This window comes from Oncorhynchus kisutch, linkage group LG15 (genome assembly GCF_002021735.2).
Source record: "Oncorhynchus kisutch isolate 150728-3 linkage group LG15, Okis_V2, whole genome shotgun sequence".
NCBI lineage: Eukaryota > Metazoa > Chordata > Actinopteri > Salmoniformes > Salmonidae > Oncorhynchus > Oncorhynchus kisutch.
The window spans coordinates 11,234,208-11,261,622 of NC_034188.2; the positions used below are offsets into that span (position 1 = coordinate 11,234,208).

Here is a 27,415-nt window from a genome sequence, read left to right on the forward strand (position 1 = left end):
CTACCAATATACCCAGCCTACCAATATACCCAGCCTACCAATATACCCAGCCTACCAATACACCCAGCCTACCAATACACCCAGCCTACCAATACACCTAGCCTTACACCCACCTAACCCACACCCAGCCTACCAATACACCTAGCCTTACACCCACCTAACCCACACCCAGCCTACCAATACACCTAGCCTTACACCCACCTAACCCACACCCAGCCTACCAATACACCCAGCCTTACACCCACCTAACCCACACCCAGCCTACCAATGCACCCAGCCTTACACCCATCTAACCCACACCCAGCCTACCAATACACCTAGCCTTACACCCACCTAACCCACACCCAGCCTACCAATACACCTAGCCTTACACCCACCTAACCTACACCCAGCCTACCAATACACCCAGCCTTACACCCACCTAACCCACACCCAGCCTACCAATACACATAGCCTTACACCCACCTAACCCACACCCAGCCTACCAATACACCTAGCCTTACACCCACCTAACCTACACCCAGCCTACCAATACACCCAGCCTTACACCCACCTAACCCACACCCAGCCTACCAATACACCTAGCCTTACACCCACCTAACCCACACCCAGCCTACCAATACACCTAGCCTTACACCCACCTAACCCACACCCAGCCTACCAATACACCCAGCCTACCAATACACCCAGCCTTACACCCACCTAACCCACACCCAGCCTACCAATACACCCAGCCTTAAACCCACCTAACCCACACCCAGCCTACCAATACACCCAGCCTTACACCCACCTAACCTTCTCCCACGAACCTCTAACTACGGCATATTGTAGCTTTAGCAAGACACTGTGAGAAGCATGTGGTCCTCTTCGACTGGTAGTTTGTCACACACACACACACACACACACACACACACACACACACACACACACACAACTGTTCCCCAGGGCTAAGAGACAGGAGGCTGAGTGAATTAGGGCTGGGGATCCGCTGGCCACCACAGCTTGGTAAAACACCTACCTGGCTTGTCATCCTGCTGTTATCAACATGTATTTCAATGCATCTGTGGTGTATCGTCTGGACATGCCTGGCTGCATGAGACTACTGGTTGAAGCAACTGTGTGTGTGTGTGTGTGTGTGTGTGTGTGTGTGTGTGTGTGTGTGTGTGTGTGTGTGTGTGTGTGTGTGTGTGTGTGTGTGTGTGTGTGTGTGTGTGTGTGTGTGTGTCTGTGCGTGTGACAATAAACCAGCATGTGATCTGACTGTTAACAGGAAGCCCCTTATGTGATGTACAAGAAACACCAGATGAATCTGGAGGGGAATGACAGATATGAAGGCTACTGTGTCGATTTAGCTGCCGAAATTGCAAAACATGTGGGGATAAGATACAAACTGTCAGTAGTAGCAGACGGGAAGTACGGTGCGCGGGATCCAGACACCAAGACGTGGAACGGGATGGTGGGGGAACTGGTCTATGGGGTGAGTGGAGTCATCTCTCAGTCTCTCACTGATGTTCATTGTTACTTCGCCAAAAAATGTGTCCCAAATATCACTTCATTCCCTATATAGTGCACTACTTTTGACCAGGATCCATAGGGCTCTATATAATGCACTATATAGGGAATAGAGTTCCATTTGGGATGCATCATTTGTTTAGCCATTCACTACCAGCAGTTGTAAGAGAAAAGGTATGTCTTAACAATGTGATTGTGTTACAATGTTTATAGTCTGCCTCCTATTTTACATTTGTCATTTAGCAGACGCTCTTATCCAGAGAGACTTACAGTAGTGAGTCATTTAGCAGACGCTCTTATCCAGAGAGACTTACAGTAGTGAGTCATTTAGCAGACGCTCTTATCCAGAGAGACTTACAGTAGTGAGTCATTTAGCAGACTCTCTTATCCAGAGAGACTTACAGTAGTGAGTCATTTAGCAGACGCTCTTATCCAGAGAGACTTACAGTAGTGAGTCATTTAGCAGACGCTCTTATCCAGAGAGACTTACAGTAGTGAGTCATTTAGCAGACTCTCTTATCCAGAGAGACTTACAGTAGTGAGTCATTTAGCAGACTCTCTTATCCAGAGAGACTTACAGTAGTGAGTCATTTAGCAGACGCTCTTATCCAGAGAGACTTACAGTAGTGAGTCGTTTAGCAGACTCTCTTATCCAGAGAGACTTACAGTAGTGAGTCATTTAGCAGACGCTCTTATCCAGAGAGACTTACAGTAGTGAGTAATTTAGCAGACGCTCTTATCCAGAGACTTACAGTAGTGAGTGCAGACATTTTAATACATTCTTCGTACTGGTCCCTACGTGGGAGTCGAACCCAGAACCCTGACACCATGCTCTACCAACTGACGTATATTAAATGGATGATAGAGGAGCAGGGGAGAGGGCCGTCTATTAAATGGATGATTGGGGAGAGGGCCGTCTATTAAATGGATGATTGGGGAGAGGGCCGTCTATTAAATGGATGATTGGGGAGAGGGCCGTCTATTAAATGGATGATAGAGGAGCAGGGAAGAGGGCCGTCTATTAAATGGATTATTTGGGAGAGGGCCGTCTATTAAATGGATGATAGAGGAGCAGGGAAGAGGGCCGTCTATTAAATGGATGATAGAGGAGCAGGGGAGAGGGCCGTCTATTAAATGGATGATTGAGGAGCAGGGGAGAGGGCCGTCTATTAAATGGATGATAGAGGAGCAGGGAAGAGGGCCGTCTATTAAATGGATGATAGAGGAGCAGGGGAGAGGGCCGTCTATTAAATGGATGATTGAGGAGCAGGGGAGAGGGCCGTCTATTAAATGGATGATAGAGGAGCAGGGGAGAGGGCCGTCTATTAAATGGATGATTGGGGAGAGGGACGTCTATTAAATGGATGATAGAGGAGCAGGGAAGAGGGCCGTCTATTAAATGGATGATAGAGGAGCAGGGGAGAGGGCCGTCTATTAAATGGATGATAGAGGAGCAGGGGAGAGGGCCATCTATTAAATGGATGATTGGGGAGAGGGCCGTCTATTAAATGGATGATTGAGGAGAGGGCCGTCTATTAAACAGATGATAGAGGAGCAGGGGAGAGGGCCGTCTATTAAATGGATGATAGAGGATCAGGGAAGAGGGCCGTCTATTGAATGGATGATTGGGGAGCAGGGGAGAGGGCCGTCTATTAAACGGATGATAGAGGAGCAGGGGAGAGGGCCGTCTATTAAATGGATGATTGGGGAGAGGGCCGTCTATTAAATGGATGATAGAGGAGCAGGGGAGAGGGCCGTCTATTAAATGGATGATAGAGGAGCAGGGAAGAGGGCCGTCTATTAAATGGATGATAGAGGAGCAGGGAAGAGGGCCGTCTATTAAATGGATGATTGGGGAGAGGGCCGTCTATTAAATGGATGATAGAGGAGCAGGGGAGAGGGCCGTCTATTAAATGGATGATAGAGGAGCAGGGGAGAGGGCCGTCTATTAAATGGATGATAGAGGAGCAGGGGAGAGGGTCGTCTATTAAATGGATGATAGAGGAGCAGGGAAGAGGGCCGTCTATTAAATGGATGATTGGGGAGAGGGCCGTCTATTAAATGGATGATAGAGGAGCAGGGAAGAGGGCCGTCTATTAAATGGATGATAGAGGAGCAGGGAAGAGGGCCGTCTATTAAATGGATGATTGGGGAGAGGGCCGTCTATTAAATGGATGATAGAGGAGCAGGGAAGAGGGCCGTCTATTAAATGGATGATTGGGGAGAGGGCCGTCTATTAAATGGATGATAGAGGAGCAGGGAAGAGGGCCGTCTATTAAATGGATGATTGGGGAGAGGGCCGTCTATTAAATGGATGATAGAGGAGCAGGGAAGAGGGCCGTCTATTAAATGGATGATTGGGGAGAGGGCCGTCTATTAAATGGATGATAGAGGAGCAGGGGAGAGGGCCGTCTATTAAATGGATGATTGGGGAGAGGGCCGTCTATTAAATGGATGATTGAGGAGAGGGCCGTCTATTAAACGGATGATAGAGGAGCAGGGGAGAGGGCCGTCTATTAAATGGATGATAGAGGAGCAGGGAAGAGGGCCGTCTATTAAATGGATGATTGAGGAGAGGGCCGTCTATTAAACGGATGATAGAGGAGCAGGGGAGAGGGCCGTCTATTAAATGGATGATAGAGGAGCAGGGGAGAGGGCCGTCTATTAAATGGATGATTGGGGAGCAGGGGAGAGGGCCGTCTATTAAATGGATGATAGAGGAGCAGGGGAGAGGGCCGTCTATTAAATGGATGATTGAGGAGAGGGCCGTCTATTAAACGGATGATAGAGGAGCAGGGGAGAGGGCCGTCTATTAAATGGATGATTGGGGAGCAGGGAAGAGGGCCGTCTATTAAATGGATGATAGAGGAGCAGGGAAGAGGGCCGTCTATTAAATGGATGATTGGGGAGAGGGCCGTCTATTAAATGGATGATAGAGGAGCAGGGAAGAGGGCCGTCTATTAAACGGATGATAGAGGAGCAGGGGAGAGTGCCGTCTATTAAATGGATGATAGAGGATCTGTGATTATGTCCATCACCATCCACCGTGTCAATGTGGTAAATTATGTCCATCACCATATACCGTGTTAATGTGGTTATTTATGTCCATCACCATCCACCGTGTCAATGTCACTGTCAATGAACTCAGTTCCGGCGCCGACAGAGATGGCCGCCTCGCTTCGCGTTCCTAGGAAACTAGGAAGTATTATGTTTTTTTACGTGTTATTTCTTAAATTGGTACCCCAGGTAATCTTAGGTTTTATTACATATAGTCGGGAGGAACTACTGAATATAAGAGCAATGTCAACTCACCATCATTACGACCAGGAATATGACTTTCCCGAGGCGGATCCTGTGTTCTGCCTTCCACCCAGGACAACGGAATGGATCCCAGCCGGTGACCCAAAACAACGACTTCGTAAAAGGGGCAAACGAAGCGGTCTTCTGGTCAGGCTTCTGAGACGGGCACATCACACACCCCTCCCTAGCATACTACTCGCCAATGTCCAGTCTCTTGACAACAATGTTGATGAAATCCGAGCAAGGGTAGCATTCCAGAGAGACATCAGAGACTGTAACGTTCTTTGCTTCACGGAAACATGGCTCACTGGAGACACGCTATCGGAGTCGGTGCAGCCAGCTGGTTTCTTCACGCATCGCGCTGACAGCATCTTTCTGGTAAGAAGAGGGGCGAGGGGGTATGCCTTATGATTAATGAGACGTGGTGTGATCATAACAACATACAGGAACTCAAGTCATTCTGTTCACCTGACTTAGAATTCCTCACAATCAAATGTCGACCGCATTATCTACCAAGAGAATTTCTTTGATTATAATCACAGTCGCATATATTCCCCCCCAAGCGCAGACACATAGATGGCCCTGAACTAACTTTATTTGACTCTATGTCAATTGGAAACCACATTTCCTGAGGCTGCATTCATTGTAGCTGGGGATTTTAACAAGGGTAATCTGAAAACAAGACTCCCTAAATTATATCAGCATATTGATTGTGCTACCAGGGCTGGTAAAACTCTGGATCATTATTATTCTAACTTCCGCGGCGTATATAAGGCCCTCCCCCGCCCTCCTTTCGGAAAAGCTGACCATGACTCCATTTTGTTGCTCCCAGCCTACAGACAGAAACTAAAACAAGAAGCTCCCGTGCTCAGGCCTGTTCAACACTGGTCCGACCAATCTGATTCCACACTTCAAGACTGGTTCGAGCACGTGGATTGGGATATGTTCCACATTGCGTCCAACAACAACATTGACAAATATGCTGATTCGGTGAGCGAGTTCATTAGAAAGTGCATCGGCAATGTTATACCACCAGCAACGATTAAAACATTCCCAAACCAGAAACCGTGGATTGATGGCAGCATTCGCGCGATACTGAATGCGTGAACCACTGCTTTTAACCAGGGCAAGGTGACCGGAAACATGACGAATACAAACAGTGTAGCTATTCCCTCCGCAAGGCAATCAAACAAGCTAAGCGTCAGTATAGAGACAAAGTAGAGTCGCAATTCAATGGCTCAGACACAAGAGGTATGTGGCAGGGTCTACAGTCAATCACGGATTACAAAAAGAAAACCAGCTCCGTCGCGGACCAGGATGTCTTGCTCCCAGACAGACTAAATAACTTTTTTACTCGCTTTGAGGTCAATACAGTGCCACTGACATGGCCTGCTACCAAAACCTGCGGACTCTCCTTCCCTGCAGCCGATGTGAGTAAAACATTTAGACGTGTTAACCCTCGCAAGGCTGCAGGCCCAGACGGCATCCCCAGCCGCGTCCTCAGAGCATGCGCAGACCAGCTGGCTGGTGTGTGTACGGACATATTCAATCAATCCTTATCCCAGTCTGCTGTTCCCACATGCTTCAAGAGGGCCACCATTGTTCCTGTTCCCAAGAAAGCTAAGGTAACTGAGCTAAACGACTACCGCCCTGTAGCACTCACTTCCGTCATCACGAAGTGCTTGGAGAGACTAGTCAAGGACGATATCACCTCCACCCTACATGACACCCTAGACTCACTCCAATTTGCTTACCGCCCCAATAGGTTCACAGATGACGCAATCGCAACCACACTGCACACTGCCCTAACCCATCTGGACAAGAGGAATACCTATGTGAGAACGTTCATCGACTACAGCTCAGCATTTAACACCATAGTACCCTCCAAACTCGTCATCAAGCTCGAGACCCTGGGTCTCGAGCCCGCCCTGTGCAACTGGGTGATGAGGGTAGGTAACAACATCTCCACCCCGCTGATCCTCAACACTGGGGCCCCACAAGGGTGCGTTCTGAGCCCTCTCCTGTACTCCCTGTTCACCCACGACTGCGTGGCCATGCACGCCTCCAACTCAATAATCAAGTTTGCGGACGACACCACAGTGGTAGGCTTAATTGCCAACAACGACGAGATGGCCTACAGGGAGGAGGTGATGGCCCTCGAAGTGTGGTGTCAGGAAAATAACCTCACACTCAACGTCAACAAAACGAAGGAGATGATTGTGAACTTCAGGAAACAGCAGAGGGAGCACCCCCTTATCCACATCAACGGGACAGTAGTGGAGAGGGTAGTAAGTTTTAAGTTCCTCGGCGTACACATCACAGACAAACTGAATTGGTCCACCCACACATACATCGTTGTAAAGAAGGCGCAGCAGTGCCTCTTCAACATCAGGAGGTTGAAGAAATTCGGCTTGTCACCAAAAGTACTCACAAACTTCTACAGATGCACAATCGAGAGCATCCTGTCGGACTGTAACATCGCCTGGTACGGCAACTGTTCCGCCCACAACGGTGAAGCTCTCCAGAGGGTAGTGAGGTCTGCACAACGCATCAACGGGGGCAAACTACCTGCCCTCCAGGACACCTACACCACCCAATGTCACAGGAAGGCCATAAAGATCATCAAGGACAACAACCACCCGAGCCACTGCCTGTTCACCCCGCTGTCATCCAGAAGGCGAGGTCAGTACAGGTGCATCAAAACAGCTTCTATCTCAAGGCCAACAGACTGATAAACAGCCACCACCAACATTGAGTGGCTGCTGCCAACATACTGACTCAACTCCAGCCACTTTAATAATGGGAATTGATGGAAATAGCCACTTTAAACAATGGCACTTAATATAATGTTTACATTACATCTCATATGTATATGTATATCTGGATATCTATCTATCTGTACTCTATATCATCTACTGCATCTTTATGTAATACATGTATCACTAGCCACTTTAAACTATGCCACTTTATGTTTACATACCCTACATTACTCATCTCATATGTATATACTGTACTCTATACCATCTACTGCATCTTGCCATCTTTATGTAATACATGTATCACTAGCCACTTTAAACTATGCCACTTTATGTTTACATACCCCACTCATCTCATATGTATATACTGTACTCTATACCATCTACTGCATCTTGCCTTTGCCGTTCTGTACCATCACTCATTCATATATCTTTATGTACATATTCTTTATCCCTTTACACTTGTGTGTATAAGGTAGTAGTTTTGAAATTGTTAGTTAGATTACTCGTTGGTTATTACTGCATTGTCGGAACTAGAAGCACAAGCATTTCTCTACACTCACATTAACATCTTCTAACCATGTGTATGTGACAAATAACATTTGATTTGATGTGGTTATTTTTGTCCATCACCATATACCATGTCATCGTGGTTACACGTGGGCAGTCAGGCCAAGCAGGTCTAATGATTGTGTAAAGGCTGGGTGACCTTCTGTCCAGGAAATGAATGTGATCTTAGCTGTCATTTAAAGGTTAGCCCTAAAACCCTGAAACTCTTTCTCTATGGCTAAGTGTTCTCTTCTCTATTGATTGACCGTTACCACGGACACCGGTAGACTTAAGTGGTTATATTATAGCACTGCTGCCTAGGCTACGATCACCGTGTCCACAGGGTACAGAAACATCACAATAACGCCTCCATTGGGTTTATTGTTGTATTTACCCCCCCTCCGTTTGAACTTGTACAAAACGTTCTCTCCTCATGTTGCTTTATCAGGTTTTTATTCTTCTATTAATGTACTTGTAGAAACACCAAAGCTTTAGGACACAACACAAAAGACGTGTACTTAACGGATCACTTCCTGTGAACGAAAGACGTGTACTTCACGGATCACTGCCTGTGAACAAAAGCCGCTGGTTGATGAACTGCGTCGTGTGCTACACCCAAGCTGGTTGATGAACTGCGTCGTGTGCTACACCCAAGCTGGTTGATGAATTGTGTCGTGTGCTACACCCAAGCTGGTTGATGAACTGCGTCACGTGCTACACCCAAGCTGGTTGATGAATTGCGTCGTGTGCTTCACCCAAGCTGGTTGATGAATTGCGTCGTGTGCTTCACCCAAGCTGGTTGATGAATTGCGTCGTGTGCTTCACCCAAGCTGGTTGATGAATTGCGTCGTGTGCTTCACCCAAGCTGGTTGATGAATTGCGTCGTGTGCTTCACCCAAGCTGGTTGATGAATTGCGTCGTGTGCTACACCCAAGCTGGTTGATGAATTGCGTCGTGTGCTTCACCCAAGCTGGTTGATGAATTGCGTCGTGTGCTTCACCCAAGCTGGTTGATGAATTGCGTCGTGTGCTTCACCCAAGCTGGTTGATGAATTGCGTCGTGTGCTTCACCCAAGCTGGTTGATGAATTGCGTCGTGTGCTTCACCCAAGCTGGTTGATGAATTGCGTCGTGTGCTTCACCCAAGCTGGTTGATGAATTGCGTCGTGTGCTTCACCCAAGCTGGTTGATGAATTGCGTCGTGTGCTTCACCCAAGCTGGTTGATGAATTGCGTCGTGTGCTTCACCCAAGCTGGTTGATGAATTGCGTCGTGTGCTTCACCCAAGCTGGTTGATGAATTGCGTCGTGTGCTTCACCCAAGCTGGTTGATGAATTGCGTCGTGTGCTTCACCCAAGCTGGTTGATGAATTGCGTCGTGTGCTTCACCCAAGCTGGTTGATGAATTGCGTCGTGTGCTACACCCAAGCTGGTTGATGAATTGCGTCGTGTGCTTCACCCAAGCTGGTTGATGAATTGCGTCGTGTGCTTCACCCAAGCTGGTTGATGAATTGCGTCGTGTGCTTCACCCAAGCTGGTTGATGAATTGCGTCGTGTGCTTCACCCAAGCTGGTTGATGAATTGCGTCGTGTGCTTCACCCAAGCTGGTTGATGAATTGCGTCGTGTGCTTCACCCAAGCTGGTTGATGAATTGCGTCGTGTGCTTCACCCAAGCTGGTTGATGAATTGCGTCGTGTGCTTCACCCAAGCTGGTTGATGAATTGCGTCGTGTGCTACACCCAAGCTGGTTGATGAATTGCGTCGTGTGCTTCACCCAAGCAGGTTGATGAATTGCGTCGTGTGCTTCACCCAAGCTGGTTGATGAATTGCGTCGTGTGCTTCACCCAAGCTGGTTGATGAATTGTGTCGTGTGCTACACCCAAGCTGGTTGATGAATTGCGTCGTGTGCTTCACCCAAGCTGGTTGATGAATTGCGTCGTGTGCTACACCCAAGCTGGTTGATGAATTGCGTCGTGTGCTACACCCAAGCTGGTTGATGAATTGCGTCGTGTGCTTCACCCAAGCTGGTTGATGAACTGCGTCGTGTGCTACACCCAAGCTGGTTGATGAACTGCGTCGTGTGCTTCACCCAAGCTGGTTGATGAACTGCGTCGTGTGCTTCACCCAAGCTGGTTGATGAACTGCGTTGTGTGCTTCACCCAAGCTGGTTGATGAATTGCGTCGTGTGCTTCACCCAAGCTGGTTGATGAACTGCGTCGTGTGCTACACCCAAGCTGGTTGATGAACTGCGTCGTGTGCTTCACCCAAGCTGGTTGATGAATTGCGTCGTGTGCTTCACCCAAGCTGGTTGATGAATTGCGTCGTGTGCTTCACCCAAGCTGGTTGATGAATTGCGTCGTGTGCTTCACCCAAGCTGGTTGATGAATTGCGTCGTGTGCTTCACCCAAGCTGGTTGATGAATTGCGTCGTGTGCTTCACCCAAGCTGGTTGATGAATTGCGTCGTGTGCTTCACCCAAGCTGGTTGATGAATTGCGTCGTGTGCTTCACCCAAGCTGGTTGATGAATTGCGTCGTGTGCTACACCCAAGCTGGTTGATGAATTGCGTCGTGTGCTTCACCCAAGCAGGTTGATGAATTGCGTCGTGTGCTTCACCCAAGCTGGTTGATGAATTGCGTCGTGTGCTTCACCCAAGCTGGTTGATGAATTGTGTCGTGTGCTACACCCAAGCTGGTTGATGAATTGCGTCGTGTGCTTCACCCAAGCTGGTTGATGAATTGCGTCGTGTGCTACACCCAAGCTGGTTGATGAATTGCGTCGTGTGCTACACCCAAGCTGGTTGATGAATTGCGTCGTGTGCTTCACCCAAGCTGGTTGATGAACTGCGTCGTGTGCTACACCCAAGCTGGTTGATGAACTGCGTCGTGTGCTTCACCCAAGCTGGTTGATGAACTGCGTCGTGTGCTTCACCCAAGCTGGTTGATGAACTGCGTTGTGTGCTTCACCCAAGCTGGTTGATGAATTGCGTCGTGTGCTTCACCCAAGCTGGTTGATGAACTGCGTCGTGTGCTACACCCAAGCTGGTTGATGAACTGCGTCGTGTGCTTCACCCAAGCTGGTTGATGAATTGCGTCGTGTGCTTCACCCAAGCTGGTTGATGAATTGCGTCGTGTGCTTCACCCAAGCTGGTTGATGAATTGCGTCGTGTGCTTCACCCAAGCTGGTTGATGAATTGCGTCGTGTGCTACACCCAAGCTGGTTGATGAATTGCGTCGTGTGCTTCACCCAAGCTGGTTGATGAATTGCGTCGTGTGCTACACCCAAGCTGGTTGATGAACTGCGTCGTGTGCTGCACCCAAGCTGGTTGATGAACTGCGTCGTGTGCTACACCCAAGCTGGTTGATGAATTGCGTCGTGTGCTTCACCCAAGCTGGTTGATGAACTGCGTCGTGTGCTGCACCCAAGCTGGTTGATGAACTGCGTCGTGTGCTACACCCAAGCTGGTTGATGAACTGCGTCGTGTGCTGCACCCAAGCTGGTTGATGAACTGCGTCGTGTGCTACACCCAAGCTGGTTGATGAACTGCGTCGTGTGCTGCACCCAAGCTGGTTGATGAATTGCGTCGTGTGCTTCACCCAAGCTGGTTGATGAACTGCGTCGTGTGCTTCACCCAAGCTGCAGCAGTAACTTGTCTTAATTCATTAGAGATTCATTCTCTTCTTCTTCTGATGTTTTTTTTTAACAAAGTGAGAAAGCCCATCGTTTTGATAATGCCATCACGACTTTCAAGGATGTGTTTTGGTAACAAGCCATGATGGGGAGGAGAGAAAGAAAGAACGACAGAATGAAAGAAAGAGAGAAAGAAGGAACGACAGAAAGAAAGAACGACAGAAAGAAAGAGAAGAAAAAGATGAAAGGGAGCATGGAAGATAAAAATAATGTAGATCACAAAAGTCTTGTCTCGTCTCTTCCGGGCATGGAGGCGTTCTGAATGGGATGGGAGGAAAGGAGGGAGGAATCCTGAAGTGGAGGGGTTTCTTCACACAGACTTGGGTTACTGTGTTTCTCCCACAATAACCACTTGAAAGGCTGTAATTTAAATCAGAGCTGTTCTGTTAGACACATCTGCATAACAGTTACACTGGTGTATATATTTACTGTTGTGCTACGGAAAGATGTTCAGCAACTATTATTCATCTGTCCTGAAAAGCCTTGGCTACATCCCAAATGGCACCCTATTCCCTACCTGTGCACCACTTTGGACAGGGCCCATAGGGAACAGGCTACCATTTGGTACACAGGACATATGCTTGTTTTGGGGGATATTTCCCCTGCCTGCTTTACAAATAAATAAGTGATTCCCTTTAATTAGCTATGTATATACAAATGATGTTAGGATTTATTGACACTAACTGTGAGTTTCATGAACTGAAGTTAAACGGAACATTGGATTTCTGTAATATACGTTTTTATTCGTACACCTCCAAAGTTTCCAGCCTGTTCTTAGCATCCCTCTGGTTAGACCCAATCAGTCTCCCACAGTCTGAAAGCTTTAAACTAACGAGACAGGGATAGACACTGCGCCATGGGGTGCTACATATTTCACATCTGACTCATACACCCATGTATGTGTTGCTAGTTATGCCCAATCTGTGTCTAGAAATCTTTTGGGGAAAGGTGAACATGAAGTGTTTGAATATCTTTTTGCCTTTTTTCCTCCCTCTCTTCTCTGATTGTGGACATATTTGTTGAGACTCTGTAGAACCCAATGTAGCACACATTCTACACATTATTCATGTTTGTTTGATGTTGTTGTGTTGACTAAAAGCATCCTGAGGCACAGACTGTTCAAGCTTTTCCCTCTTCATGATGTTTTCTTTTGTCTGCTTTGAGAATATAAAGCAGAACCGTAGGCCAATAGTTGAAGAAACTCTTGAAAACTGTCCATAAGTTATATAAGGAGCTTCATTTAACACACGTATTTTCATTGAATTCTACCTCAAGTCATAGGTTAGTCTGAATCCAGTAACAGTGATACATAATATCTAGATTTAAAAAAAACATATCTCAGCTGGAACCAAACTAACCTACTCTACATGTTTCTGTTTCCAGAGAGCAGATATAGCTGTGGCACCTCTCACCATAACACTGGTTCGTGAGGAAGTGATCGACTTCTCCAAGCCCTTCATGTCTCTGGGCATCTCCATTATGATCAAGAAGCCCCAGAAGTCTAAACCTGGTGTCTTCTCCTTCCTGGACCCGCTGGCTTACGAAATATGGATGTGTATCGTGTTCGCCTACATCGGTGTGAGTGTAGTCCTGTTCCTGGTCAGCCGCTTCAGCCCCTATGAGTGGAACCTGGATGAACAGGATGAGACCAAAGACCCCCAGACACCTCCAGATCCTCCCAACGACTTTGGCATCTTCAACTCTCTGTGGTTCTCTCTGGGAGCCTTCATGCAGCAAGGATGTGAGATATCACCCAGGTAGGAAACGATCTGATCTAGAAATAAAACGGGCACATTAGGTCTGACCTCAAAACACAATGTGGTAGAAATACGCTATCAGCTCTCACATCATCATTAAACATTCATCCATGCTTCTCAAACGTCAAATGTCAAAGTTCTTCCAAACGTCAATTACTTTCCCCTGGATTCGAAGATGTTTTGAATCAGATGCTTTACACCCATCTGCCATCCCCGTCCACAACACCGTAGCAAAACCGTAACCTACTTGAAGTTAACAGCACCCACTGTTGCCCCTAGTGTCCGGTTTCTACTTCATCTCCCAACGTCCTCAGACATGGATGGATGGCGAATACTGACTTGTATCACGGTTGACCTGGATGGAAATGCCATGGTGTTGATCTAATGTAAAAATACCATGGGGTGAAACTAATGCAAAAATATCATGGGGTTGATCTAATGTAAAAATACCATGGGGTGAAACTAATGTAAAAATATCATGGGGTGAAACTAATGTAAAAAATATCATGGTGTTGATCTAATGTAAAAATATCATGGGGTTGATCTAATGGTAATACCATGGGGTGAATCTAATGTAAAAAATATCATGGTGTTGATCTAATGTAAAAATACCATGGGGTGAAACTAATGTAAAAATACCATGGGGTGAATCTAATGTAAAAAATATCATGGTGTTGATCTAATGTAAAAATATCATGGGGTTGATCTAATGTAAAAATATCATGGGGTGAAACTAATGTAAAAATACCATGGGGTGAAACTAATGTAAAAATAGCATGGGGTGAAACTAATGTAAAAATATCATGGGGTGAAACTAATGTAAAAATATCATGGGGTTGATCTAATGGTAATACCATGGGGTGAATCTAATGTAAAAAATATCATGGTGTTGATCTAATGTAAAAATATCATGGGGTTAATCTAATGTTAAAATACCATATGTAGATTGGAAACGTGTGCTTCTTCACTTCAATGGAATACAATAGGCTACCTGTCGGTGCTCCAAAATAGCTCTAATATAGCTGTAATATAGCTCCAATATAGCTCCAATATACAGTGGGGCAAAAAGTATTTAGTCAGCCACCAATTGTGCAAGTTCTCCCACTTAAAAAGATGAGAGAGGCCTGTAATTTTCATCAAAGGTACACTTCAACCCTGACGGACAAAATGAGAAAAGAAAATCCAGAAAATCACATTTTAGGATTTTTTATGAATTTATTTGCAAATTATGGTGGAAAATAAGTATTTGGTCAATAACAAAAGTTTATCTCAATACTTTGTTATATACCCTTTGTTGGCAATGACAGAGGTCAAACATTTTCTGTAAGTCTTCACAAGGTTTCACACACTGTTGCTGGTATTTCGGCCCATTCCTCCATGCAGATCTCCTCTAGAGCAGTGATGTTTTGGGGCTGTTGCTGGACAACACAGACTTTCAACTCCCTCCAAAGATTTTCTATGGGGTTGAGATCTGGAGATGGGCTAGGCCACTCCAGGACCTTGAAATGCTTCTTACGAAGCCACTGCTTTATTGCCCAGGCGGTGTGTTTGGGATCATTGTCATGCTGAAAGACCCAGCCAAGTTTCATCTTCAATGCCCTTGCTGATGGAAGGAGGTTTTCACTCAAAATCTCACGATTCATGCCCCCATTCATTCTTTCCTTTACACGGATCAGTTGTCCTGGTCCCTTTGCAGAAAAACAGCCCCAAAGCATGATGTTTCCACCCCCATGCTTCACAGTAGGTATGGTGTTCTTTGGATGCAACTCAGCATTCTTTGTCCTCCAAACACGACGAGTTGAGTTTTTACCAAAAAGTTATATTTTGGTTTCATCTGACCATATGACATTATCCCAATCTTCTTCTGGATCATCCAAATGCTCTCTAGCAAACTTCAGACGGGCCTGGACATGTACTGGCTTAAGCAAGGGGACACGTCTGGCACTGCAGAATTTGAGTCCCTGGCGGCGTAGTGTGTTACTGATGGTAGGCTTTGTTACTTTGGTCCCAGCTCTCTGCAGGTCATTCACTAGGTCCCCCCGTGTGGTTCTGGGATTTTTGCTCACCGTTCTTGTGATCATTTTGACCCCACGGGGTGAGATCTTGCGTGGAGCCCCAGATCGAGGGAGATTATCAGTGGTCTTGTATGCCTTCCATTTCCTAATAATTGCTCCCACAGTTGATTTCTTCAAACCAAGCTGCTTACCTATTGCAGATAGGTCTTCCCAGCCTGGTGCAGGTCTACAATTTTGTTTCTGGTGTCCTTTGACAGCTCTTTGGTCTTGGCCATAGTGGAGTTTGGAGTGTGACTGTTTGAGGTTGTGGACAGGTGTCTTTTATACTGATAACAAGTTCAAACAGGTGCCATTCATACAGGTAATGAGTGGAGGACAGAGGAGCCTCTTAAAGAAGAAGTTACAGGTCTGTGAGAGCCAGAAATCTTGCTTGTTTGTAGGTGACCAAATAATGATTTTCCACCATAATTTGCTAATTAATTCATAAAAAATCCTACTATGTAATTTTCCGGATTTTTTTTCTAATTTTGTCTGTCATAGTTGAAGTGTACCTATGATGAAAATTACAGGCCTTTCCACTGTAGCTCTAATATAGCTCCAATATAGCTCTAATATAGCTCTAATATAGCTCTAATATAGCTGTAATATAGCTGTAATATAGCTCTAATATAGCTCTAATATAGCTCTAATATAGCTGTAATATAGCTGTAATATAGCTGTAATATAGCTCTAATATAGCTCTAATATAGCTGTAATATAGCTCTAATATAGCTGTAATATAGCTCTAATATAGCTGTAATATAGCTCTAATATAGCTGTAATATAGCTCTAATATAGCTGTAATATAGCTCTAATATAGCTCTAATATAGCTCTAATATAGCTCTAATATAGCTGTAATATAGCTCTAATATAGCTGTAATATAGCTCTAATATAGCTGTAATATAGCTCTAATATAGCTGTAATATAGCTCTAATATAGCTGTAATATAGCTCTAATATAGCTCTAATATAGCTGTAATATAGCTCTAATATAGCTGTAATATAGCTCTAATATAGCTCTAATATAGCTCTAATATAGCTCTAATATAGCTGTAATATAGCTCCAAAATAGGTCTATTATAGCAGTAAAGTAGCTTTAATATACCTCTAAAATAGCTCCAATATAGCTCTAATATAGCTGTAAAGTAGTTCTAATATAGCTCTATTTTTGCTAGAATTTAGCTCTAATATAGCTCCAATATAACTCTAATATAGCTGTAAAATAGCTCCAATATAACTCCAATATAGCGCTAGAATAGCTCCAATATAGTTCTAATGTAGCTCCAGTATAGCTGTAATATAGCTCCAATATAGCTGTAAAATAGCTCCAATATAGTTCTAATATATATCTGTAAAATAGCTCCAGTATAGCTGTAATATAGCTCCAATATAGCTGTAAAATAGCTCCAATATAGTTCTAATATATATCTGTAAAATAGCTCCAATATAGTTCTAATGTAGCTCCTATATAGCTGTAATATAGCTCCAATATAGTTCTAATGTAGCTCCTATATAGCTGTAATATAGCTCTAATATAGCTCTAATATATATCTGTAAAATAGCTCCAATATAGTTCTAATGTAGCTCCTATATAGCTGTAATATAGCTCTAATATAGCTCTAATATAGCTCCAATATAGCTCAGAGGGGGGTTCAAGGTTGAGTGTGTTGGGGGAGGGGGGTATGACTGGGAGTAGAGTCCGAGGGGGGTTCGAGGGTGTGTATTTTGGGGGAGGGGGGGTGACTGGGAGTAGAGTCTGAGGGGGGTTCGAGGGTGTGTGTATTGGGGGAGGGAATATACTATTAGAATATACTGACTCAGCTTTAGGTTTTTCTAGCCAGGCTAACCAAGGTTTTTATGGTCTCACGGATGATGTTCCAGTGAGCTGAGTATGTAGCTTTAGATGCAGTGGTGCATCACCTGTAGTGTATTTACTGTCATTATCTCCTACTATATGGAATGGACAGACACCAGCTGGGTTTACAAGCTCTGGTAATGGCACCTCTCTCTAATGTGTTGTTAATGCTCCATCTCCTTCTGTTTCCTTCCCTCTCTATCCCTCTTTCCCACTGTTTCCTTCCCTCTCTATCTCCCTCTCCCTCTGTTTCGTCCTACCCCCTCTCCCCTCTACCTCCCCCCTCTCCCTCTCTCTGTTTCCTACTCCCCTCTCTCTCTCCATCTCTCTTTGTTTCATCCTACCCCCTGTCTCTCTGTCCCCCTATCCCCATCTCTCTCTCCCATCCCCTCCCTCTCTCTCTGTCTCTCTCTCTCCCACCCCCCTCTCTCTCTGTCTCTATCTCTCTCTCTCTCTGTCTCTCTCTCTCTCTCAGGTCCCTATCAGGGAGAATAGTAGGGGGCGTGTGGTGGTTTTTCACTCTCATCATCATCTCGTCCTACACGGCCAACCTGGCTGCTTTCCTCACCGTGGAGAGGATGGTGTCCCCCATAGAGAGTGCTGAGGACCTGGCTAAACAGACTGAGATCGCCTACGGAACTCTGGATGCTGGTTCCACCAAGGAGTTCTTCAGGGTGAGTAACGGAAAACCGGAATGCTGTTGCTAACAACTGGTCCATCAGCTAGTTGGTACACCGGGTTGATCATCTAGGGAAAGTGGTCATTCAGGGACCAATCCTATCTTCCACTTAAAGTCAAATTTACACTTATTCTCCCATTGACATCAATGCATGACTTAAGTGAAAGTTAGGATTTGACCTTCAGCAATTACTGCTGGTAACTCGGTACAACAGGCTGGTCGGCTAGTTTTTAGTACAAATGGTCAATCAGCAAGTTCTGTGGCAAAAAAAAAAAAACTGATATCATGTGAGTTGATATTGCTATTATGGCTTCATGTCCCCTCAGACATCAAGTCCCTGAAAAGTCTTCAGCACAGCCATTAACACTGTATCTCTGACAAAAGCCACCCTGTATCTCTATCCAAACCTCAGAACAGGTCATCAGAACTGTCGAGAAAGCAGAGGAGCGCTAAAAGTTCTTCCTGAAACGTTGTGACGTCACTTGAACTGTGAATTTATGCAGCGGCGTTTCGGTTGTGCTGGCCTTGTCCAACCTTGAGACAGTTAGTCTGGTCAGCAGAAAGTCTGATTGCTAATGATGTACGCACACACACACACACACACACGCACGCACGCACGCACACACGCGCACACGCACACGCACACACACACACACACTCTCTGAGGTGATGAAACAGAGGCCTAATCAGAGAGTCCACATCAGCCCTACAGTAACTCAGAGGGGTCAGTTCACCAAACCTAATTAGCTGGCTGTGGCTGCATGGTAAATTGGAGCTGATGAATAATGGGTCTCCAGGCCCAATAGAGAAGAGGGGATGGAAGGAAGCCATATGTCCGCTGGCAGAGAGGGACCGACGAGCCAATTAAGTTATAACTTATTAACCAAATTCTCATCCGAGAGTTCATCCATCCCCTTATCAGAGTACATACAATACAACACAGCGCGTTGTGCCAGAGTGGAGGAGCTAGATTACAGTGTACTGTAACACACCACTGTGATACTGGAATATATAGCTAGGGCAAACAGTGAAGAGAACCAGTGGGTACTACAGCAAGTGAATTTAAACAGTATGGACATCTTGCAAGAAGTGGCCACTACATTGTGCCAGTGTGGAGGATTAGGTTAGAACAGGTGCCATCTAGAACCTTTTTTTTTTTGGTTCCAGGTAGAGCCCTTTTAGAATCCATGTAGAGCCGTTTCTACAGAGGGTTCTACCTGGAACCCAAAATGATTCTACCTGGAACCAAAAAGGCTTCTCCTATGGGGAAATCCAAAGAAGCCCTTTTGGAGCCTTTTTTTCTAACAGTGTATCACATTGTTGTGATAATGGTAATATGTTATGATGTAGTCTGTTGAGACAATGAATAGGCTGACAGAGACACAGTGGGTCTACTAAAACCTTATATCTTATTATGAGAAGTGGCAATTAGCAAATGTCTATCTAATGTGTCGGTCAAAAATACCCACACAGCATGACGCCGCCACCACCACGCTTCATCATTGGGATGGTGCCAGGTTTCCACCAGGTTTCCGTTAGGCATTCTAGTGGACGGGACGCTTCTTTGTAACAAAATATATATATAATAATAAAAACATCCTCTTTTTTGTCTTAATTTATGTTTAGACATAGACAGGTTAACGGTCTATTTCATTCATCCCAGTCACCCCCCCCCCCAACACACACACCCTCGAACCCCCCTCAGACTCTACTCCCAGTCACCCCCCTCCCCCAACACACACACCCTCGAACCCCCCTCAGACTCTACTCCCAGTCACCCCCCCCCCCCCAACACACACACCCTCGCACCCCCCTCAGACTCTACTCCCAGTCACCCCCCCCCCCCCCCCCCAATACACACACCCTCGAACCCCCCTCAGACTCTACTCCCAGTCACCCCCCCTCCCCCAACACACACACCCTCGAACCCCCCTCAGACTCTACTCCCAGTCACCCCCCCCCCCCAACACACACACCCTCGCACCCCCCTCAGACTCTACCCCCAGTCACCCCCTCGGACTCTACTCCCACACTGATCTCAACATACCACATGAACAACATCTGTTTGATATGCAGAACACTGGACACAGCCAGGGACTAACATAGAGAATCAATACTGTTTACTGTTACACACACAATTACTGAGGCCTGTCGGGGAGTTCCAGACAGATTTCACGTATTCCATATAATGAGTGTCCTAGTTCCAATCCGGAGCCTTCAGAGTACACATGACGTGTGTAGCGTTGTTCCACGGGACTTTAATTAAAACTTGGAGAGAGAGAGACACTGACAAGGGGAAAAACACTGATTAATGGGCTCAAGTTGTGTGTGTGTGCGTACGTGTGTGCGTACGTGTGTGCGTGCGTGCGCGCGTGCGTGTGTGCATGTGTGTGTGTGTGTGTGCGTGGACACGTTTTCACTCCCACTTGTACGCATCCAATGTTCTCTCCCTGATATTGTTTGCTGATGATACAAGTGTGTTTTTAGTGTCACAGAGATCTCAATGACTTTATTAATGTTAATGAGGAACTGTGTAATATAACAGTGGTTTAAAATCAACAAAATGCCACTGAATCTTAACAACTATTTTTCTATTATCTAGTCCTAAGAGCAGAGAAATCAATCCAGACTATTTATCCAGATTATATATCCAGACTATTTATCCAGATTATATATCCAGACTATATATCCAGATTATATATCCAGATTATATATCCAGATTATATATCCAGACTATATATCCAGACTATTTATCCAGATTATATATCCAGACTATATATCCAGATTATATATCCAGATTATATATCCAGACTATATATCCAGATTATATATCCAGACTATATATCCAGATTATATATCCAGACTATATATCCAGATTATATATCCAGACTATATATCCAGATTATATATCCAGACTATATATCCAGATTATATATCCAGATTATATATCCAGACTATATATCCAGACTCTATCAGGTCCATACTGATAATATTCCTGTTGATTAAGTACAACACACTTCCTTGATATTTTAATTGATGATGAATTGTCATGGAAACCAAACAAAGACAATGACCTCTAAGATCACCAGAAATACGGGGATACATGTCAAAATGACATGTCTTCTATACAGAAGCACTGCTCTTAGTCTCTGTCACACAATGATCTTCCCATTCATCAGAAACTGGCAAATAACATGGGCCAGCACACAACCTACTACACTACTATCAGTCTGTCGTCTGTAGAAACACTGTAGAATAACATGGGCCAGCACACAACCTACTACACTACTATCAGTCTGTCGTCTGTAGAAACACTGTAGAATAACATGGGCCAGCACACAACCTACTACACTACTATCAGTCTGTCGTCTGTAGAAACACTGTAGAATAACATGGGCCAGCACACAACCTACTACACTACTATCAGTCTGTCGTCTGTAGAAACACTGTAGAATAACATGGGCCAGCACACAACCTACTACACTACTATCAGTCTGTCGTCTGTAGAAACACTGTAGAATAACATGGGCCAGCACACAACCTACTACACTACTATCAGTCTGTCGTCTGTAGAAACACTGTAGAATAACATGGGCCAGCACACAACCTACTACACTACTATCAGTCTGTCGTCTGCAGAAACACTCTAGAATAACATGGACCAGCACACAACCTACTACACTACTATCAGTCTGTCATCTGTAGAAACACTGTAGAATAACATGGGCCAGCACACAACCTACTACACTACTATCAGTCTGTCGTCTGCAGAAACACTCTAGAATAACATGGGCCAGCACACAACCTACTACACTACTATCAGTCTGTCGTCTGTAGAAACACTCTAGAATAACATGGGCCAGCACACAACCTACTACACTACTATCAGTCTGTCGTCTGCAGAAACACTCTAGAATAACATGGGCCAGCACACAACCTACTACACTACTATCAGTCTGTCGTCTGCAGAAACACTGTAGAATAACATGGGCCAGCACACAACCTACTACACTACTATCAGTCTGTCGTCTGTAGAAACACTGTAGAATAACATGGGCCAGCACACAACCTACTACACTACTATCAGTCTGTCGTCTGTAGAAACACTGTAGAATAACATGGGCCAGCACACAACCTACTACACTACTATCAGTCTGTCGTCTGTAGAAACACTGTAGAATAACATGGGCCAGCACACAACCTACTACACTACTATCAGTCTGTCGTCTGCAGAAACACTCTAGAATAACATGGGCCAGCACACAACCTACTACACTACTATCAGTCTGTCGTCTGTAGAAACACTGTAGAATAACATGGGCCAGCACACAACCTACTACACTACTATCAGTCTGTCGTCTGCAGAAACACTCTAGAATAACATGGGCCAGCACACAACCTACTACACTACTATCAGTCTGTCGTCTGTAGAAACACTGTAGAATAACATGGGCCAGCACACAACCTACTACACTACTATCAGTCTGTCGTCTGCAGAAACACTCTAGAATAACATGGGCCAGCACACAACCTACTACACTACTATCAGTCTGTCGTCTGCAGAAACACTCTAGAATAACATTATCTGCCGGTTCTAGAATCAATTCAGCATCACTTTTCAAACTATTAGTTCTGCTGAATATTTATCAAATTATTTATCTTCAAGTTGCTCAATTTGTTTAACGACTCTTTAAAATAATTATGACCCTCTTTCGTCAAAAACTATTTCACCGTCACATATGAATTCCACAACTACTCAACAAGAATCAAACAACAGCTACGTCAACCACAGAGGCCCTGTGATCTGGAACTCACTCCCGCCAGATTTTGCCAAGCTATCCCCATCATTGTTTTACAATATGTTTTAAGCTACTGTCCATCACAGCTGTGTATCCCTAGTAGACTTTCTGCTGGGATTTTATGGGATTTTACCCCTTTTGCGTTTATTTTATCTTTTGTTTGTGTGATTTATTTATTTATTACATTTTTTACTTCACATATTGTTGTCATTTTATAACTGTGTAGAAAATGTCTTTGTATTTGTGCTAATAAACTAAACTTTGCAGCAAGGATGGAGAGCGCTACAAAATACATTGAAATTGACAGAGAATGATGTGCAAAACATGGGGGGTACAATTTGTGTTCAACATTACAAGTTCCTCTCTCTCTCTAGCAAACTGGATTCACTGTACATGTAGTCCTGCAGACAGTTTATGTGTTTTGAAAATAATTACCCACTTAGAAAATAATTTCCAAAATGTGTAGAGTTAGTATATCCAAAAAGCCCTGATGTCTCCTCCTCTCCTCCCACCAAGTGGGACAGCTGGCAAGGAAGAGTGGGAGAGACAGGACTGATGAACCCAGTGGATGGCTGCAGGGTTCTGGGCTTTTGGCCCCTACTCTCTCCTCTCTACTGTCTCTGCCTCTTCTTCAGACGAACCTGTCATCTCTCCTCTCTCCTGTCTCTTCCTCTTCTTCAGATGAACCTGTCATCTCTCCTCTATCCTGTCTCTTCCTCTTCTTCAGACTAACCTGTCATCTCTCCTCTCTCCTGTCTCTGCCTCTTCTTCAGACGAACCTGTCATCTCTCCTCTCTCCTGTCTCTTCCTCTTCTTCAGACTAACCTGTCATCTCTCCTCTCTCCTGTCTCTGCCTCTTCTTCAGACGAACCTGTCATCTCTCCTCTATCCTGTCTCTTCCTCTTCTTCAGACGAACCTGTCATCTCTCCTCTCTCCTGTCTCTTCCTCTTCTTCAGACGAACCTGTCATCTCTCTTCTCTCTTGGCTGTGCCTCTTCTCCAGCCTCTCCACTTCAGTCTTTCTAGCCTCCAGCAAGTCTGTCTGTTCCATATGTCCAGAAAACCCTACCCCCTCCTGGCTCTGCCCCTTCCCCTGACTAGCCTACCCAGTCTAGGCACTCCCTCTCCAGCCTCTCCTCTTCAGTGTGCCTACCCTCCAGCAAGTATGTCAGTTCTATCTGCACCTGGAGCCTCAGTGAGACAGATGGCTGCTGGCTTCATGTTGTACTCCTTCAACAATAACAACTGGCACTGCTTAGCTAAATATGTTGCTGCCATATTTGTTCTGCAGCTATTTGAATGGTTGTATGTTGGGGTGATAACGCTGAAGTCCATAAACTGAATAGAGCTCGGTGGGTATGTCTAGTAAATGAATCCCTGAGGCTAAATGAATAGAGCTCGGCGGGTATGTATAGTTAATGAATCCCTGAGGCTAAATGAATAGAGCTCTGTGGATATCTATAGTTAATGAATCGCTGAGGCTAAATGAATAGAGCTCTGCGGGTATCTATAGTTACTGAATCCCTGAGGCTAAATTAATAGAGCTCTGCGGGTATCTATAGTTACTAAATCCCTGAGGGTAAATGAATAGAGCTCTGCGGGTATCTATAGTTACTGAATAGAGCTCGGCGGGTATCTATAGTTAATGAATAGAGCTTGGCGGGTATCTATAGTTAATGAATAGAGCTTGGCGGGTATCTATAGTTAATGAATAGAGCTTGGCAGGTATCTATAGTTAATGAATAGAGCTCGGCAGGTATCTATAGTTAATGAATAGAGCTTGGCGGGTATCTATAGTTAATGAATAGAGCTTGGCGGGTATCTATAGTTAATGAATAGAGCTCGGCAGGTTTGTGTAGTTAATGAATAGAGCTCGGCGGGTATGTGTAGTTAATGAATAGAGCTCGGCAGGTATCTATAGTTAATGAATAGAGCTCGGCGGGTATCTATAGTTAATGAATAGAGCTTGGCGGGTATGTCTAGTTAATGAATAGAGCTTGGCGGGTATGTCTAGTTAATGAATAGAGCTTGGCGGGTATGTCTAGTTAATGAATAGAGCTCGGCGGGTATGTCTAGTTAATGAATAGAGCTCGGCGGGTATGTCTAGTTAATGAATAGAGCTTGGCGGGTATGTCTAGTTAATGAATAGAGCTCGGCGGGTATGTCTAGTTAATGAATAGAGCTTGGCGGGTATGTCTAGTTAATGAATAGAGCTCGGCGGGTATCTATAGTTACTGAATAGAGCTCGGCGGGTATCTATAGTTACTGAATAGAGCTCGGCGGGTATGTCTAGTTAATGAATAGAGCTCGGCGGGTATGTCTAGTTAATGAATAGAGCTCGGCAGGTATCTATAGTTAATGAATAGAGCTTGGCGGGTATCTATAGTTAATGAATAGAGCTTGGCGGGTATCTATAGTTAATGAATAGAGCTTGGCGGGTATCTATAGTTAATGAATAGAGCTTGGCGGGTATCTATAGTTAATGAATAGAGCTCGGCAGGTATCTATAGTTAATGAATAGAGCTTGGCGGGTATCTATAGTTAATGAATAGAGCTCGGCAGGTTTGTGTAGTTAATGAATAGAGCTCGGCGGGTATGTGTAGTTAATGAATAGAGCTCGGCAGGTATCTATAGTTAATGAATAGAGCTCGGCGGGTATCTATAGTTAATGAATAGAGCTTGGCGGGTATCTATAGTTAATGAATAGAGCTTGGCGGGTATGTCTAGTTAATGAATAGAGCTTGGCGGGTATGTCTAGTTAATGAATAGAGCTCGGCGGGTATGTCTAGTTAATGAATAGAGCTCGGCGGGTATGTCTAGTTAATGAATAGAGCTCGGCGGGTATGTCTAGTTAATGAATAGAGCTCGGCGGGTATGTCTAGTTAATGAATAGAGCTCGACGGGTATGTCTAGTTAATGAATAGAGCTCGACGGGTATGTCTAGTTAATGAATAGAGCTCGGCGGGTATGTCTAGTTAATGAATAGAGCTCGGCGGGTATGTCTAGTTAATGAATAGAGCTCGGCGGGTATGTCTAGTTAATGAATAGAGCTCGGCGGGTATGTCTAGTTAATGAATAGAGCTCGGCGGGTATGTCTAGTTAATGAATAGAGCTCGGCAGGTATCTATAGTTAATGAATAGAGCTCGGCGGGTATGTCTAGTTAATGAATAGAGCTCGGCGGGTATGTCTAGTTAATGAATAGAGCTCGGCGGGTATGTGTAGTTAATGAGTAGAGCTCGGCGGGTATGTCTAGTTAATGAATAGAGCTCGGCGGGTATCTATAGTTAATGAATAGAGCTCGGCGGGTATCTATAGTTACTGAATAGAGCTCGGCGGGTATGTCTAGTTAATGAATAGAGCTCGGCGGGTATGTCTAGTTAATGAATAGAGCTCGGCAGGTATCTATAGTTAATGAATAGAGCTTGGCGGGTATCTATAGTTAATGAATAGAGCTTGGCGGGTATCTATAGTTAATGAATAGAGCTTGGCGGGTATCTATAGTTAATGAATAGAGCTTGGCGGGTATCTATAGTTAATGAATAGAGCTCGGCAGGTATCTATAGTTAATGAATAGAGCTTGGCGGGTATCTATAGTTAATGAATAGAGCTTGGCGGGTATCTATAGTTAATGAATAGAGCTCGGCAGGTTTGTGTAGTTAATGAATAGAGCTCGGCGGGTATGTGTAGTTAATGAATAGAGCTCGGCAGGTATCTATAGTTAATGAATAGAGCTCGGCGGGTATCTATAGTTAATGAATAGAGCTTGGCGGGTATCTATAGTTAATGAATAGAGCTTGGCGGGTATGTCTAGTTAATGAATAGAGCTTGGCGGGTATGTCTAGTTAATGAATAGAGCTCGGCGGGTATGTCTAGTTAATGAATAGAGCTCGGCGGGTATGTCTAGTTAATGAATAGAGCTCGGCGGGTATGTCTAGTTAATGAATAGAGCTCGGCGGGTATGTCTAGTTAATGAATAGAGCTCGACGGGTATGTCTAGTTAATGAATAGAGCTCGGCGGGTATGTCTAGTTAATGAATAGAGCTCGGCGGGTATGTCTAGTTAATGAATAGAGCTCGGCGGGTATGTCTAGTTAATGAATAGAGCTCGGCGGGTATGTCTAGTTAATGAATAGAGCTCGGCGGGTATGTCTAGTTAATGAATAGAGCTCGGCGGGTATGTCTAGTTAATGAATAGAGCTCGGCAGGTATCTATAGTTAATGAATAGAGCTCGGCGGGTATGTCTAGTTAATGAATAGAGCTCGGCGGGTATGTCTAGTTAATGAATAGAGCTCGGCGGGTATGTCTAGTTAATGAATAGAGCTCGGCGGGTATGTCTAGTTAATGAATAGAGCTCGGCGGGTATCTATAGTTAATGAATAGAGCTCGGCGGGTATGTGAATCCCTGAGGCTAAATGTAATTTAATACAGCAGCAAACAAAACAACCATCGACATGGAATCATTGACATT

At 44.9% G+C, this 27,415-nt stretch overlaps 1 protein-coding gene across 3 annotated transcripts in view; it reads left to right on the forward strand.

Moving 5' to 3' along the window:
* The window catches only part of LOC109905923 (glutamate receptor 3-like), a 238,939-nt gene that overhangs the window by 179,337 nt on the left and 32,187 nt on the right, over positions 1 to 27,415 (forward strand). For all 3 annotated transcript variants that reach the window (XR_004202980.1, XM_031789639.1, XM_031789638.1), the window contains exons 10-12: positions 1,271 to 1,477; positions 13,185 to 13,558; positions 17,944 to 18,142. Coding sequence is in view for 2 of the 3 variants with exons in the window: in XM_031789639.1 (XP_031645499.1) it covers positions 1,271 to 1,477; positions 13,185 to 13,558; positions 17,944 to 18,142 (780 nt within the window). In the remaining variant the exon portion in view is untranslated. The remainder of the gene's footprint in view (positions 1 to 1,270; positions 1,478 to 13,184; positions 13,559 to 17,943; positions 18,143 to 27,415) is intronic.